The sequence below is a fragment of the Micromesistius poutassou genome, assembly GCF_964030765.1.
Source record: "Micromesistius poutassou genome assembly, chromosome: 13".
In the NCBI taxonomy this organism is placed as follows: domain Eukaryota; kingdom Metazoa; phylum Chordata; class Actinopteri; order Gadiformes; family Gadidae; genus Micromesistius; species Micromesistius poutassou.
The window spans coordinates 12,769,650-12,786,441 of NC_140283.1; the positions used below are offsets into that span (position 1 = coordinate 12,769,650).

The 16,792-nt window shown below is 50.3% G+C and overlaps 1 protein-coding gene across 1 annotated transcript; it reads left to right on the forward strand.

Moving 5' to 3' along the window:
* The first annotated feature begins 246 nt into the window (after positions 1-246).
* Positions 247-15,276, forward strand: LOC311357880 (zinc finger homeobox protein 3-like). Its single transcript, XM_084477898.1, has 12 exons — positions 247-400; positions 2,753-3,053; positions 3,218-4,555; positions 4,678-5,222; positions 5,396-5,609; positions 6,329-6,436; positions 6,669-6,805; positions 6,983-7,093; positions 8,834-8,978; positions 9,202-13,853; positions 13,945-14,610; positions 14,876-15,276. The coding sequence occupies exons 2-12, from the start codon at positions 2,789-2,791 to the stop codon at positions 14,990-14,992; spliced, it is 8,298 nt and encodes a 2,765-aa protein (XP_084334024.1). The 5' UTR covers positions 247-400; positions 2,753-2,788; the 3' UTR covers positions 14,993-15,276.
* Positions 15,277-16,792: the final 1,516 nt, after the last annotated feature.

Sequence of the window (16,792 nt, forward strand, 5' to 3'; positions counted from 1 at the left end):
TTCCCCTCCCTCTTTCTCTGTCGCGGAATCCTATTGATCGAAACGGGCTAATTAGCAGTGTCTGCGCAATTACGCACATGCGCAGTAGGGTAATCTCAGCCATTTTTTGAAGGAAACTAATTAGCAGGAATAAAGAGCCAAGTGTTTTTTTCTCCTCAATGATCAGAACTCATTCTACCTCTGGAGCTCGCGCACCCCTCCGTCCCCACGTTGTGTTTACTGTAGCCTACATGTAGCTTTAATTACACTGTTGTTAACTCGGCCGCCGACCACTCTCCCCTTCCCGTCCAGGAAACGTTTTGGACCATTCGAAAGGAATGAGTGGGCTTTCTCTGCGATTGTTTTCTGGATTACTACACATTCGTTTCACGGAGCCTTTAACCAGTACCGCGGCAGACATGTAAGTCGGAATTTGTTTACAAAATGTAGCGACCGAAGACAACGCGACGAGATGATACCGAGTCAGTGAAGCCACCCGGTCGTACGTTATTCGGGGCTGTTGTTCTGCATGCCGAATAGTTCACCTGTTACTAAAGATCGGTTCCTCTGTTGTGGACGAATGGTCATTTGGCTGCGGTGGGGTGTAAACAAAGGCAAAAGTAGTTTGCAGGCTTTCGCAGATGCTGGTCCTCCGAGGTTTGAGGCAGTGAGTAAACGGAACGGCACCACAAGTTATCTCGCCTTTCAACATTGTGGTTTTTTGGGGTGAAATACAGACAACTTAACGCTATTACCTTGTTGTGACAGATGTCCATTTCCTCGTTTAAACATATCGTCCGCCAGGCCCCTCGCTTTCATTTCAGTTCAGTTTTTAAAGATGCATTTTTTTTTCCCGTTTTTACGATATACACAAAATCGCATTTCCAGTAGATAGTCACACTTGTCTCTTTATAGGCGTATTTCTTTATCTCACTCTTTCTGTCGCTCCTCCTTTCTATTCTATTAACACACACACACACACACACACACACACACACACACACACACACACACACAGAAAATCATAAGATAGTATAACATGGATGTACAACTAGGATATATGACCATTCTATGTTAACTAGATATGTTAACTATGTTACTAAATATTCAAAGTCTGCAATGGCCAATACAATGCTTGTTTTGTTGAACAATTATGTTATTACATTTTCACTAAGCCTATACCAATGTTAAGTAAGGTGGAGACATGGCTATGTTTGATTTGACTATTTTAAGTAAGATTCAGCTAGGTCAGCTAGGTGAGCTAGCTTTGTCTTTATTTATGACTATTTTTGTCTTAGTCAGGTCTTGGCCTTTCTGTGGTTGGTAAATCAACAAGATGAGAATCACATTGCATGTGCATGGAGGGATGTATATGCACAATGTTAAGTGATGGTTTCCCGTGCTTGTGATCGATAGGAAAGCCAGAATGCTTGTATAAATAGTTACATTGCCGATAGACCCGAGTTATTGATTGCAGGGTAAATGAAAATCTTTATCAGATTAGAGATTGATTTGTTCTCGTTGCAGATAGACAGAGAGACAGACAGACAGACAGACAGAGGAAGGCCAACTCGGTGCCTAAGCCATAGCGAAAAAGGGACAGTATTGTATTGGCCAAGGGTCCGTGGCCTGTGACATAAACACAGTACATTAAAGCACCATCAGAGCACCGATATGAGCCATATATCTCCGAGCTGCAGAGGAGGAGGAGGAGGAGGAGGTGAAGGAGGAGGGGGTTTATGTGTGTGTGGGTTCAGGAGAGAGAGAGGGAGAGAGAGTGGGTATTGAAGCAGAAAGAGGAGGAGAAGGGGTGGGCGGAGGGGTGTGAGGAGAAGGTGAAATGGTACATTAAGGTCTTTCCTTGATTAAAAAAAGGGGTCAGTAATGAGAGTGTAGGCCAGAGAGAGGGAGATAAGGAGCAGTCTTCTTCTAATCTGCCATACATCAATCAGGTGACATGGCAGGGCCGGTGACAGGCCCATTTAATATGGGAACCCATTGTTGACGAAGCCCTGTAGGCTGGGACCTACAAAAATCATGTGCAAAGACAGAACAACCGTATGTTTTGCGTTGATTTGATTCCCCCTAAACTGAAGTATATGAACACTGGCTGATAATTTAGGCCATGACTCCAAACCAAACATATTTGATTAAAACCAATAAGAACTTATCTTTGTTTTTTTAATGTGTTTTCCTTTACATTGGATGTTTATTATTATTATGATAATATTAGTCGTAGATTTAAATGATTCCTTTCAAAAAATAGACTCAGTCCACTTGTATTGTTTACAGTGTAAAATAATGTGTGTATAATGGAGCTGCAATATATTCTCCATTACACAGTATCTCTGCCCTGCACTGATGTGCAATTCTATTCCAGCAGACCTATAACGTGGCTTCAGTGTTCTTCAATCCTCTTTTATCTAACCGAGCCAATTTAGACAAAGGCCTCTAGTTTAGAAGAATTTAGTTCTTTATATAATTCTAGCCCCTAAGGAATATTATAGACCCCCCACATAGACTTTACCCCGCATTCCTCCACCGAGTTTAGCGCTCGTATTATTGATTTTCTCATTAAGGGCTAAAGCTAACCCTTGAGTAACCGGGCTGTGTTATACACTGTGAAGGCTGTATTGAACAGATGCTATCCAGGGACCGGAATCAATGGCACACATTGTTATGCAATAATATTTACCTTATTCATTTTGTTTTCTCCTCTTTTTTTTTTTTTTCTTCTCTCTCCCTGCCCCCCTTTCCCCCGCCCCCCCACTAGGTGTGGTAGTGATGTGTGGTTGCTGTAGCCTGTGGCATGGACAGCGGTGAGGGCGGAGGGGACGGAGGGGGAGGAGAGGAGAGGGATGCTGCCGCCACCGCCGCCGATCTCCACCCACAGCCTTTATCGCCTCCTCTCCTGACCCCGGAGGTCATCCCCGAGCAGGGGTCGTCCTCGCATACCTCAGCCGTGGCCCCCGCCAAAGAGTCCCTCGCCATGCCTCTCTCGGGGCCGCAGGGGGCAGAGGGGTCCCCGGCCGGAGAACAGACCCAGGGGGGTGCAGCGGGAGCAGGGGGAGGCGGTGGGGAACACGTACAGGGGAGCGCTGGGTGTCAAGACCAGGGGATGATGATGATGAAGGAGGAGGAGGAGGAGGAGGAGGAGGAGGAGGAGGAGGCAGCAGGGAGGGCTGTTTGTTTGAGCTTGGGACGGGGAGCGAGGTGGAGCGCGCCATTGCGGGGGAAGAGGGGGTGTTTTTTAAAGGGGGTCTCCTCCCGGCAGCCCTCCAAAGCCGAGACGACGTGGTGGAGGAGGAGGAGGAGGAGGAGGAGGAGAATACAGAGGAGGCCATCTCAAACCAAAGCCAAACCAAATCCAAATGTTCTTTATTACCTCAACTGAGCCAGCATAGCTCTTCTTCCAGCACTGCAATGGCCCCCGGCGGCACACTCGACGGCAGAGCTACAGCCCTTCCAAAGCCCTGCCTGCCCCCTCCGCCTCCTCCTCGCTCCCCCTCTCCAAAGCACTTCTCCGGCACCCCTTCCTCCGCCCCCCTGCCGAGTGAGACAGAGGTTAGAGACATTGAGGGAGAGCGGGGCTGGATTTCTGGCTTCCCCCTGAGCTTTAAATCCCAGCAGTCCGTCTCGCCCTCCCCGCCGATGAGACCCAGTGAGGACGACGGGCCAGCAGGGGTCCCCCACTCTGCCACGGCCACCGAGGGTGACGCCAAAGCTCCAGAACCAAACGACAGCCAGCCGGAGAGAGAGACGGGGGAGGAGGACGGGGACGGCGGCGACGGCGAGCGGGCCGTCCTGCGCAACCTCAACCACGACCTCTCTCCCGGCTCGCTCACCAGTCACATGACCATAATGCACTCGCGCAACTCCTGCAAGACCCTCAAGTGTCCCAAGTGCAACTGGCACTACAAGTCCCAGCACACTCTGCAGCTGCACATGCGGGAGAAGCACCCCGAGACGGGCGGCCAGTGCGTGTGCGCCGGCGGCGGCGCCGGGGGGAAGTGCGTGTGCGGCTGCGGCACCACGGGCGGCGCGTGCTCCTACTGCGCCTCCGGCAAGGCCCACCCCCGCCTGGCCCGCGGCGAGACCTACGCCTGCGGCTACAAGCCCTACCGCTGCGAGGTCTGCGACTATGCCACCTCTTCCAAAGGCAACCTCAGCATCCACATGCAGTCGGACAAACACCTGAACAACGTCCAGAGCGGAGGGCACGCCAACGCCAACGGCGGCGGTGGCGGCGGCGGTGGCGGCGGCGGTGGCGGCGGCGTGGCGGTCTCCCAGAGCCACTCACCGGAAGAGCAGGTGTACAAGCTGGCGCTCCCCCTGCACGCCCCGCCTGCCAGCCAGCCCGCCAAGCTGGCCCCGCCTCCGCTGCCGCAGCAGGCCCACTCTGCGGGCAAGCGGTGGCGCTGTGATGTGTGCGACTACGAGACCAGCATCGCCCGCAACCTGCGCATACACACCACGAGCGAGAAGCACACGCACAACATGCTGCGGCTGCAGCGGGGCTTCTACCTGTCCCACTGCAGGAGCCTGCCGCCGGGCCTCAAGCACCTGCAGAGCCCAGGTGAGCAGCGCTCCCAACGCCACAGAATGTGTTCCACCCCTTTCAAGCCCTATGGTAGTATACACACGTGTGATGTCAATCTGTCTTTCTGTTCACTCTTTCGCCTTTTTGCGATCCCACAGGCGGCGAGCTCCCATTAGGCCTGTGCGCGAGCGGCCAAGCGGTTCCCGACGTGTCCCTCGCCACCCTGGGCTCCACCCTGACCCCGTCGCCGTCCCCCTCCCCGTCCCCGCCCCTGGCCCCGCCGCTGTCCCCCGCGGCGGCCCTCTCGCCGGGCGTCTTCCATTGCCTGGTCTGCTCCGGCTTCTCCTCCGACAGCCTGGAGGCCGTGGAGCAGCACCTGGCCGCCCCGCGCTCCCTGCCCCAGGCCGAGTGGTGCTCCCTGGTGGCCGGGGGCTGCCACTGCAGGCTGTGCGCCTACACCACCCCGCTGCGGGCCAACTTCTCCCTGCACTGCCAGACGGACCGGCACCGCGCCCGGTACCAGCTGGCGGCTCACATGCGGGAGGGCGGCGACCGGGCACCGGAGGAGGGCGCCGCCCTGGTCGCCAAGGGCAACCCGGTGCAGCTGCGGTGCAACCTGTGCGACTACGTGACCAGCAGCCTGGAGAAGCTCCGGGGACATGCGCTCAGCTCCCACCACGAGGCCAGCGTGCGTGTCTACCGGGTCAGTACGCACGCACACGCACACACGCACACACATACACACATACATACATACACACACACACTCACGTTGTGTTAAAGTGTTATTTATACAAAACAAAAGATAGTGTGATATTTATATACTGTCATTACCGGTGTATGTCACCTTTCTCACGTTTCATTCCTTCTGTTTAGTTTCTCCAGCAGTATGATGGCGATGTGGACGGAGGCGTGTGGCTATTCCACTGCCTCCTGTGCAACCACTCCTCCTCCTCTAAAGTCCAGCTGCTTAAACACAGCCAGACTGCTACTCACCAACAGAGGGAGGGGCTGCTGCAGCTACAGCCAATGGGAGGAGAGGAATTGGCAGCAATTTTCACCATCAGGAAATGCCCTGACAGTGTCAGAGGTGAGTGTGTGTGTGTGTGTGTGTGTGTGTGTGTGTGTGTGTGTGTGTGTGTGTGTGTGTGTGTGTGTGTGTGTGTGTGTGTGTGTGTGTGTGTGTGTGTGTGTGTGTGTGTGTGTGTGCGCCTGCTAACAGCAGAGTCAGGACAGGGAATTAAGACACAAAGAGAGAGAAAATGAATCATGGCTGCTGGTCAGATATTGATTGAGCAAATTGATTAGTCGATACAAATCCTTGTTACACTCCCAATCACCCTCGACAGTAGCTAACTAGCACCTGCTAATCAATGGGCCAGGGCGTTGTGCTCCAGAACCAGGGGTTAGTCCACACTAATCCTAAATGCGAAAGACACTTAAGGAATTGATGTCCTGTGTTATGGAAAAGTGCCAGATGAAGACTTCCCATTAGACACTTGTTAAGAAGAGAAACTCTTACTCGGGTCCCGGCTGTGTGTGTGGATTAAGTCTTATCGGGGTAAACTGATGTGTTCTAAGACTGTATTAACTCCACTCCACCTCTGAGGGGAATCTAATGGAGAATCAATAGCTGATCAATAGTGTACAGGGGCGACAGAGAAGTGCAGTGCGGCCCAGAGACATTGGTCTTCTTGAAGGCTACTGTCCGGAGAGTAATATGAAATACAATAAGCCTGGGATTTACTGTGAAAATTCACACTGATTATGTATGCATAACCTCATTATTTGTCTTGCTCCGCACCCCAGGAGAGATGAGTGAGGATATGGAAACTTCCAGCGAGACAAACGAAGGCCCTCCGGTCCAAACCAAAGACACACGCAACTTGGGGGTTGAGCAGAATTCTCGAAAGACAGGTATAGCTGATGCACACGGAAAATAATTTATGTTTCCTTATTTCATTCAGTAAACAGTAAATACAACAGAAGCCACGTATACCTTTTTAAAAAAATATCCTGCGTTCTATAATTATATAGAACAATGTGAATTAAACAAGCTAGCCTGAATGCATGTGAAACATTCCAATTTGGATTTGAAAAGAGAAAAAAAAACATACTCATCTTATTTATTTATCATTCTCTCTTGCAGGAGACACACGCGGCATGGAGAGGGAAAAGAGGAACGCCACGCCCCCGGCAAAGCGTCCATCTTCTGGATGCGAGGAGACCAAAAGCCCCCCCTCCCCCAAACGCCCCAAAATTCACCAGCAGAATGAGAACCAGCAGGTGAGCCAACCACAAGCCTCTTCACTTAATTAAACCTGCGCACTAATGAAACGCACGCAAACATAAAAAAACGCATCAAAATAAACATTAAAAAAAAAAATGGTTATCTGAATACACAGATGCACGAGTGCCTTCTTTTTTGTCTGAATCTAATTTCTTGTGTGGTTGTATTTCAAGACGGCCCAGTGTGCGTTGTGCCAGGTGAGGCTGCCCTTCACAACACTGAGGCAGCACCTCACCTACGTGCACAGCGTCGCCCAGGACTGTGTGGACAAGCTGATCAGCGCGGTGAGTGTGTGTGTGTTGATACACGTCTGCATGCACGCACGTCTGCACCGCTTTCTCTGTTTGCTGCCCTCGTTCATTCCACGGCAGAAGAAAATGAGAAACCAAGGTGATGGGAGGTGGGGGGGGGGGGGGGGGGGGGAGTGAAATGTAGGCAGACAATTCCATTAAGAAGGCACCAGAGAGAGAGAGAGAGAGAGAGAGAGAGAGAGGGTAGGGTAGGGTAGAGGGAGATTTTTTAATGCATGCTTAAGTAGCTCCCTGCTATCATCTTTGATGTAGCCGTGTGCTCGGTGCATGGGCGCGGACGTCATCAAGTAAGGGAGAATAGGTGGGGGAGAGAGAGGGAGAAAATGGTTTGACTGAGTGAGCGAATGAGGGGAAAGCCAGTGTTTCTATAATGCATGTTTAAGTAGCCGTCTATTACCAGAAGTGCAGTCAAGCTAAAAGGGGGGGGGGGGGTGGGGGGTGGGGGGGTTGCTTTTTTACTGTGTCTCTTTGGCTAACAAAGCCTGGTCATCTATCCACATCACCATTCGCCATCTCCCTGGCCCGTATGCTAAGTAGCCTTTGTCTCTCCCTCTCCTCGCCTCCACTTCACTGGCTGCTTTTCACCCTTTTCTCCCCTCTGCCCCTCCACCCGTACCTTCCCCCTACCACCAGTACTCCTATCCCTCCTATTGCCACAATCTTATTCCCTGCTTTCTCTCTCTCTCCTCGTCTTGATTATTCTCTCTCTCTCTCTCTCTCTCTCTCTCTCTCTCTCTCTCTCTCTCTCTCTCTCTCTCTCTCTCTCTCTCTCTCTCTCTCTCTCTCTCTCTCTCTCTCTCTCTCTCTCACAACCGTTTCTCTTTTATTGTTACTGGTCCCTTTCTTTCTTTCCTTCTCCCTCTCTCCCTCCATCCTTCACCCCCACTCCCCACTTTGTCCCTCTCCTCCTTTTTCATATTCTACACCTCCCTCCCCCCCACCCAAATGATCCCTCCCCCCTCCCAACCTCACTCTCTCTGATAGTAATTGAGGTTCATTAATTCAGGCTGAGGTGATGATGGCCATTATGTACCTTGCTTTCCAATTATGCTCTCTAGATTAAGCCTGACCTTCAGTTTTCGCTGCTGTGTGTGTGTGTGTGTGTGTGTGTGTGTGTGTGTCTGTCTGTGTATGTGGACGTACAACCATGCGTGTGTGCCTTTTTCTCTAAAGCTGTTAGACAGATAACACTCTTGTCATGTAAATCTCATCTTTAGCTGTCTGTCCTTTTCCTTAGGCTAGCTAGCTGCCCGCTCCAATATAGCATTTGCTCTCGGTAGCTGTGTTTTTCTTTTTTTTTTAATATGAGACGCAATTTTATATAAATTCATTATTCAGCTCGGTAAAGCTTTATTAAACCCTGGGGCCATGTTGGAGAGTGTCGTTGGAGCTGAAGGCCAGCTACACATCTCTTCCTAGCGTATAGTTCTTATAACATGGAGGGCGTAGCAGTGTGCTGTAAAATGCAGGTTTAAGATAGAACTACACACTTACATATTCACACAAGTAAATGTTTTATGATGTTGTGAGTCCGAAGACGTTATACGTCTTCCTGTCTGCAAATGTAATAGGTAGCATGTTTTATTTATGATGTTTCATTTAGAAAATAAAGGGGCATTACATTTTTTTTACATTGCTTTTTCGGGAAGGAAACAGCAATTTTCTGAAAAATAAACTGTATATTGACAGACTATTACTTTGCTTTGTTTCCAGGTTGCACCATCCATGGAGCAACTGGAGACTCAACCCCAGATGGATTACGATTATCATACGGATATCCAAAAGAATAATTCTAATAACAACATAAACACAAATGGCTCCAATTCCCCGACCACAGTGGAAAATATGAGAAACACAGGTAGGCGTCAAAGTTCTTATGGTTCTTATACTCACTGATGGTATATACATATTTTTATTTGACCAGAATGGAGAAAATATCAAATATGTTGTAAATTATGATTTTGTTTTTATAGTCGTAGTTAATAAAGAAATATTTGAATTATATATGATTCTATTTTATTTTTGTGAAAAAAAAAAAATGTTTCTCAAAAATCACATTCACTACTGTCTGCCTTTTGCAGAAGAGTTCCGGGAGAATGCGGAGGCAAATGAAGCCACGCCCAAAGATGTGACAGCACTCCTCACTCCACCCTTGGAAGAACCCACCTCTCACCCACCCAACAGCAGACCGTCCCCTCCGTCTCCCAGCCATCACCCTCCCTCCTCCCCTCCCAACTCCCCGCCCAGTGACCCTCCTCCCCCCTCTGATCGCCATGGTTACCGGTTCCGTTGCAGCAGGTGCAGCCTGGCCTTCCCCACCCATGAGAAGCTGCAGGTGCACTGGCAGTACCATGCCATGCGGGCGGCGACAGAGTGCCCCTTGTGTGCGAGACGCTGCCGCAGTCAGGAAGCCCTGCAGAGGCACATGCAGAACACCCACTCACAGCTGGACAGTGCAAATCCCCAGAATGCACTCTTGCCATCGCACACGCCCCAAACCCAACTGGAGCTCACATCCGTTGAACAGGACATTCGATTATCGCCTCAGGTGGGCGAGGAAGCAGACGAGGAAGAGGATGATGACATGGAGGCTGAAGTACTGTTCATGGAGAAAAAAGATGTCAAGACAGAGGAGAAGAAGATGGAAGGAAAGGAGGCACAGGTTGGGGTCAGTGGAGCTCAAGAAAACATTCTGGATTTGGGGAAATGCCTCCAGGCAGAAACTGGATTGGAACCCACTCCCAACTTCTTTATGAAAAAGGGTTCAAACCCCACCATGGACCGCTATTTAGACCCAGCCAGGCCCTATAAATGCACCATATGTTCAGAATCCTTCACCCAGAAGACCATCCTTCTGGTCCACTTCAACTCTGTCTCTCATCTCCACCGAGCCCGACGGGCCCTGCAGGAATCTGGCCCAGGCCAAGCCAACCCTGAGCCCCCTCGCGGTCCAGATCCTAGACCCTACCGCTGCCGGCTGTGTGGTGTTGGCTACAGCCAGAGTTCCACGTTGGACATCCATCTGCGCTCTGTTCTCCATCAGACAAGAGCCCGCGCTTCTCAGAACGCTGCACCACAGATCCCAGCTTTTGGATCAGCTGCTCTGGGCCCAGTCCATTCCACTACAGCTCAGACTGCTGTCACCAGTGAGGGTACTTCCAAGAGCCTCCCATTAGCCAAGAAAGCAGACCCCGTAGCACCGTCCATCTCTTCCTTAATAAGCACAGCAGCCGATGCCCAGCAAGCTCTTCATAGCCAGGCCGAAAGCCAGCTAGCTAAGAGATCGGCCGAGTTGCTGTCATCCAGGAATCAGATACTGCTTATGCAACAGCACCAGTTAGCCCAGGCCCAGGCCCAGTTACAACAGCATACTTCCCTCCTCCAGTCTCAGCTCTTTAACCCAGCACTGCTGCAACATCTGCAGTTAGGACCAGAGAGTCTGCTGAAGCAGCACTTCTCTATAGCTCCAGATAACCTGCTGTCATTGCAACAGCAACTTCTCCTGCCCTTTTACCTCTCTGGAGAGATGAAGCTTAACCCAGAGTTAGTTCTTAAGAGCCTAGAACTTAACCAGGCCGATTCCTGTATCACTGCCCTGATGGAGCAGCTTAATCCAAAGGCTACAAGAGAGTCCACTCCTCATGTAGAAGAGAAACCAACCCAGAGGCAAACTCCAACCTCAGCCCAGTCCCAACTAAATGAGAGTGCGCAAAGTGAGGGCAAGGTGAAGGCGTGCAGTGGTGGCTCTGTCATGACCCAGATCGAGCAAGAGTATAACATACCTGGTCTCAAGGAAGAGAAAAAAGAGGGCACGATCCACGTCATCAAAGCCGAGAAGCAGAGGGACGAGACGAATCAGGTTGATTGCTCGCCCCACAAGCGCTTAGGACTTGATTGTCCTCCTCCTAGAGTGCCCTATGCTGCGGTGAACGGGGAACCACTCAGAACCCTTTTGCAGAGTTATGGTTACGAATTGGCACTGCAATACATTCAGAGCAGGCAGAGGCACCAGCTAAAGATCAACCACATGGTACCAGAGGGACATAAATGCCTTGAGGAAAGGCAGGCCTATCTAGACATGAGAATGAAGGATTACATAGAATTTAAAGCTGGCAAAGTTGAAGGGTGTGAGGAAAGCCTAAAAGGAGAAGGAGTAAATGGGGAAAAGATTGATGGCTCATTAGAGAAGAAAAAGGAGAAGGAACAGGAAACATTGCCGAAAGAAGAGAAGGAAAAATGTCTGGACTGTGGTAAGATGTTTTCAGATGCGTTGGTCCTCAAGACCCACCAGGAGTACATACACAGGCAGCTGTTCCCCACTGCGGTGCTGGAGAAGTTTTCAAAAGAGTACAGGCTGCAATATGACCAGCTCTACCCACTCGCAGAGTCAAAGTCTGAGGAAACATCAGCTGATGCTCCACCAACACCAAAACCAGATTCAGAACCAGAGCCAGTTCTAGAACCAGGTGAACAAAAACCTGCTACAGATTCAGAGCCCAAAGCTAAAATGATTGCTCCTGTCACAGATTTGCCACCAACCACCCCAGTAAACACTCCTTCTCCATCTCCTCAACCACAGGCCTCTCCCAAACATGAGGGGCCCCTCCCAAGCCCCTCTCTTCCAGAAATATCCCAAACACCCTCCCAGGGCATGGGCCTACCCAAACTTTCTCTTCCATTGCCCCAATTTCCTCTCTCCTCTCTCCCCCTGCCCCCAATGTCATTCCCCATGGACATGCCCTTGCTTCCTTCTGTTGTGATGCAATCTATGGGTCTTCAGTCCCAACCCTGGCTGGACTCTGGATTGACGTCTGACATGGCAAAACTGTACCAGTCCCAGCTAAGCCCCACACTGCTATCCCAACAGACCGACCTCGGTCCTGCTCTGTTAGCCCAACAATCCCAGATGAACAATATGATGCTAGCTCAATCATCACATCATAGCCCTGTACTACAGCATCCTCAAGGAACGTCCACCATGGTCGACCAACAGCAAGGCAAGCGGCCCCGCACGCGCATATCCGAGGAGCAGCTGGGTGTTCTAAGGCAACACTTTGACATTAACAGCCTCCCCGGTGATGAAGATGTCATGAAGATGTCCTCCAAGTGTGGGCTGCCTCACAAAGTCATCAAACACTGGTTCCGTAACACCCTGTTTAAAGAGCGCCAGCGGGACAAGGATTCCCCCTATAATTTCAATAACCCTCCCACTACTGTGTTGGATGAGCCCCAAGAGGAAGTGGCACTATTGCAGGTTCTTACAGAGGCTGCATCTTCCATCTCCCCTGGTCTGCCGACCAACCATTCCCCACAGCCCCAGAGAGCCGACCCCCACCGAGGGGAACCAAACAGGGGCCGTCGCTCCTCTCGTACCCGCTTCACTGAGCAGCAGCTGGAATCGCTGCAGAGTGTGTTTGAGGCCACTCCCTACCCGAGAGAAGAAGAATACGACAGGCTGTCTGCTCTGCTGTCTCTCCCCAACAGAGTCATTGTTGTGTGGTTCCAGAATGCCAGGCAGCGGGCTCGTAAGAGCCAGGAGAAAGGGGAAGAGGATGGAACAGAGGGTAGGGACCAGGTTGAAGACGCTCAAAGGCGAAGCCGTGGGGGGCACAAGAATGACACGGATGATGATTGTGGGGAGGAAGGTCACGGCGACCGTCAGAATGAAAACTCAATGGATTTGGCGTATGAGTATTACACCCATGCTGACTCCCCTGTTGATGCAGATTCTCCAACTCATCGCACAGAGAGTAAACATGAGATAGTCAACAGGAAGAAAAACATGGTTGGTAAAATGCAGGATGAAACTGCAGCTCAAGCGGAGAAGATCCATGCCCCAGTTGAAACACAAAACGAGATCCCAGAAGCAGATAAACAGAACCAAAATAAGGCCTGTACAAGAGTAATACCCACACCTAAACCCCAGCCTAAGCCAGAACTACCGTCAGAGAAACCCCAACACACTTCTGGTTCATCTTCTGATAGACCAATTGTTATTCCAACTTCATCTCAGTTCAGCCAAGATAACACCCGTCCAAGTTCTGCTCCAGCCATAGATAGACCTGCTCAGTCTCCTCGTAACCTTCCCTCCGAGTGTGAGACGGACAGAGCCTGCATGCCTGATACTACCATGGGCCGATCCGCCCACCTCCATCAACAGAACTCACTGCAGCACCAAACCCCGACCCAGTTCCAGTGCTCCTTTTGCCCCATGTCTCTGCCTTCACCACAGCTGTGGCAGGAGCACCAGACTAGGCACCTGCTGGCCGCTCAGTCCCAGGTTCAACTCATGCACCCTGGCTTCTCAGACCGAACCATGCCTTACATGATGATCCACCCTAACCAAACCCTAATGGCCAGCCAGCTGCTTGCGAGCGCCATGTCTCAGATGCACCCGAACCCGGCGCATCCCATGCTTCCACAAATGAATGGCCTGCACCTCAACAACACACTCTCGGATCACCTGAGCAACAGCCTCTCAGGCCTGCCTCATTCGTCCATGTCTTCGGGGAAGCAGAGTTCAAAGGTATTGATGAACGATGTGAGCTGTGAGGCCCAGGGAGGTGGGAGAGAGGTGGAGGAGGATCAGAGGAGGGACAAACGGCAGAGGACCACTATCACACCGGAGCAGCTGGAGGTTTTGTACCAACGCTACAGCATGGACTCCAACCCCACCAGGGGAGTCCTCGAAAGCATCGCACGCGATGTCGGCCTCAAGAGACGCGTGGTTCAGGTATGTTCGGGAAGAGGTTGTTCGTGCATTTTATATATTTTTTTCATATGAAGTCAACTTATAATGAAATAACATTTTCCTTCTTTGGCAGGTTTGGTTTCAGAACACTCGTGCCCGAGAGAGAAAAGGACAGTTCCGCTCAACGACGACGGGCACCAGTTTCAGCTTGGGTTTGAATCACCTGCGCTGCCTCTTTTGTAGGGCTCTCTTCAAGGTCAAAAGTGCCCTTGATGCCCACATCAGGTCCCGACACTGGGCCGAAGCCGAGAGAGCGGGCTACAACTTGTCTGCAAGTAATGGCTCCGCCAGCCAGCTAGGCATGTCTATGTCCTCTCTCTTGGATAACGCCGGCCCGTCTGCCCCGAGCGGCCACAGTCCCAACCCGGGCTTCGTCATGAGCACCAAGGATCGGCTCGCGAGGCCACTGATGCCCTCTCACTGTTCAGCCATTGAACCAAACAGCCCTGAGGATGAAGGGGCGTACGAGGAAGAGGAGGAGTACCCGTGTGACGAGGGCTCTAGCGTGGCCGAACAAGGGTCACTGAGTCCGGACGGCATCGGGGGTCCGAGCGGCGACTGGGGCGAGACACTTTCCCAGAGGCAGTACCAACATCAGCAGCAGCAGCGCCAGAGGACCCAGATGAGCCACTTCCAGGTGCTGCAGCTCAGAGACTTCTACCGGAGTCACCGGACCCCCAACAGGCAGGAGTGTGAGGCGCTGGGCCAGGACCTTGGTCTGCCCCACCGGGTGGTGCAGGTAGGGTTTTAGTCTTGGATTGAAAACAAATATATATTTCTGTTGACATCTGACAAATAGACTGGGAAAGAATAGTAGCTAGGGTGTCGGGGCAAGGTACCTGGAAAGGTTGCTGGTTCAGCTACCTTCCTGTTACATCTTTGGGGTGCCCTTGAGTCAAACGTCAAATGTGACGCAAAAGGCATTCATTTTACGATTTAATTTAAATATCCGTTTAATTGAACCATATTAAACAAATGTATTCCCTTTGCATCACTTTGCACAGGTGTGGTTCCAGAACGCCAGAGCCAAGGAGAAGAGGGCCAGGAGTATGAGCTCTGACTCTGCCGACAGAGAGCAGTCGGAGCTCTCTGCCGGGGCAGGGGAGAGAGACAGAGCTTAGAGAGGCACACAGGGATAATTTTTGCTTCCTCAAACTAAGTTCTTTCCAAACCCTCCCCCTACCTTCATCACCGCACACCCCCCACGCCCAACTTCACACCTTACTGTCAACCCGTACCCTTTCCCGCTTTGCTGCCAAACCAGAACCCTGAACACCCCAAAGAGGCGGCGCCACAACGGCCCAAAGAAGCTCTTTCAACTCCCAAAGTACAAGAGCGTTCCAACCCGAACCCACAGCTTTTTTTCCTCCTCGTCGTCTCATCGAATCTCCCTCTCCCTGCCTGTTCCCCAACCCCCCCCCCCCCCCCCCCCCGGGGCACCTCCCTGCTTCCAGCTCGAGAACTACATCTCCCATGTCCCTCCAGACACTGAACCAAAACCAAACGCCGTATTTATTTAAACAACCAGATGCCACAGAGGCCAAAGAGCATTCTCCAAGTGTGTGACCTCACTGCCCAGCTAGACCTGCTGTCTACCTCTCTAGTCTCCATGACGGACTCTCCGCGGGCCCTTCAAACAGACAGTTCTCGTCTGCTAGCTGTGTAGCATGTAGCCGGTCGCGACTCGACTGGAATGAAAAAGAATTGTCAAAGAGATTTTAGTGTAAATAGGAGAACTCCAAAAGAGAAACTTGAAGGGGGAAAAAAACAAAAAAACAAGCAGTCAACGGATGACGATGAACTGAAGGAAAAAAACGACAAAAAAAATACAAAAAAAAGTAATATCCTTGAAATGGACTGAGGTATTCACAAAGAGCTTTTACTGTCTCAGATTCCAAAGCTCGTAACCAAAATTTTACATGTCTGTGGGTTTAGTTTCAACATGTTGGTTTTTCATTTTCAAAACTGCAGCGCTGACGTCTGTCAAATAAGTGGGTGAAACCTGCGGCTAGCGTTGCTACGCATCGCACCAAAAGACTGATTGGTGCAGTGAGCCAGCTCCACAAGCCAATGATGAGTCTTCTGTCGTGTACATCTGTGTACACCGTGTATGTTCCTTTAGTGGATAATGACCCAAATAGCACAGAAAGCAAAGGCCAGTTTGTCCCTAAAAAGGACAAACTATTTTTATAGCACTCAACCATTATACTGTATATGAAAACATTAACCAAACTCGAATTTACATTGTGTGTGTTTAGTAATAGTTTCTTAATATAAAAATCGTATGGATTGAGATAAAACTGTCTTGCTTCGATATAATAGTGTCATGATTATGAGAAAAATGATGACAGCTTTGATATGTTAGGGTAAGGTGACTTACTGCCTTTCCTTACTATTTGAATATACCAATGGCTTACAAATGTTATGTGTTTTAATGTAAAGCTTTCTATGCTCAGGACTACAGTTCAACTTGGCTCTGTTTCAAAGGTGACCATAATACTACTATAACAGTTTTCTGTTTTCACAACAGAAGTGGCATGCTTTAACCCGGAAGTATTACAAGATATCTAATGAACACACCGCTGTATTTCAAAGATCTGAGCTTTTCACCTCCTTGAGTAGTAGATTGTTCCACAAACCTTATTAAGACTTAAAGTGTTTAATAGTGTGAGGGGTAAATGTACAGTATTTAGCTTTTGTATGGTTGACTCATTGGATGTTTGTGAAACAGTTCCCGTTTCTACGGATGGGGAGCGTCGGCGCAAAACTGAGAGAGAGAAGAAAAAAAACCAACTTTGGATGTTATCAATGTTATTTTTGTACACTTTAGTTCCTTTTGTCTTTCTTCTTCTAACCGTTTTTTCCACTTCTTTCCTCTTCCTCTCTTTCCTTCTTTTTTTTCCTGTTCATTTGCAACCAAG

Bases quoted from the DNA above. Each gene is read 5' to 3' on its own strand.
- LOC311357880 (XM_084477898.1), top strand. From the start codon at position 2,789: ATGGACAGCGGTGAGGGCGGAGGGGACGGAGGGGGAGGAGAGGAGAGG. The intron at 5,610-6,328 runs GTGAGTGTGTGT...TCCGCACCCCAG, and splicing joins ATGCCCTGACAGTGTCAGAG to GAGAGATGAGTGAGGATATG. The intron at 13,854-13,944 runs GTATGTTCGGGA...CTTCTTTGGCAG, and splicing joins TCAAGAGACGCGTGGTTCAG to GTTTGGTTTCAGAACACTCG.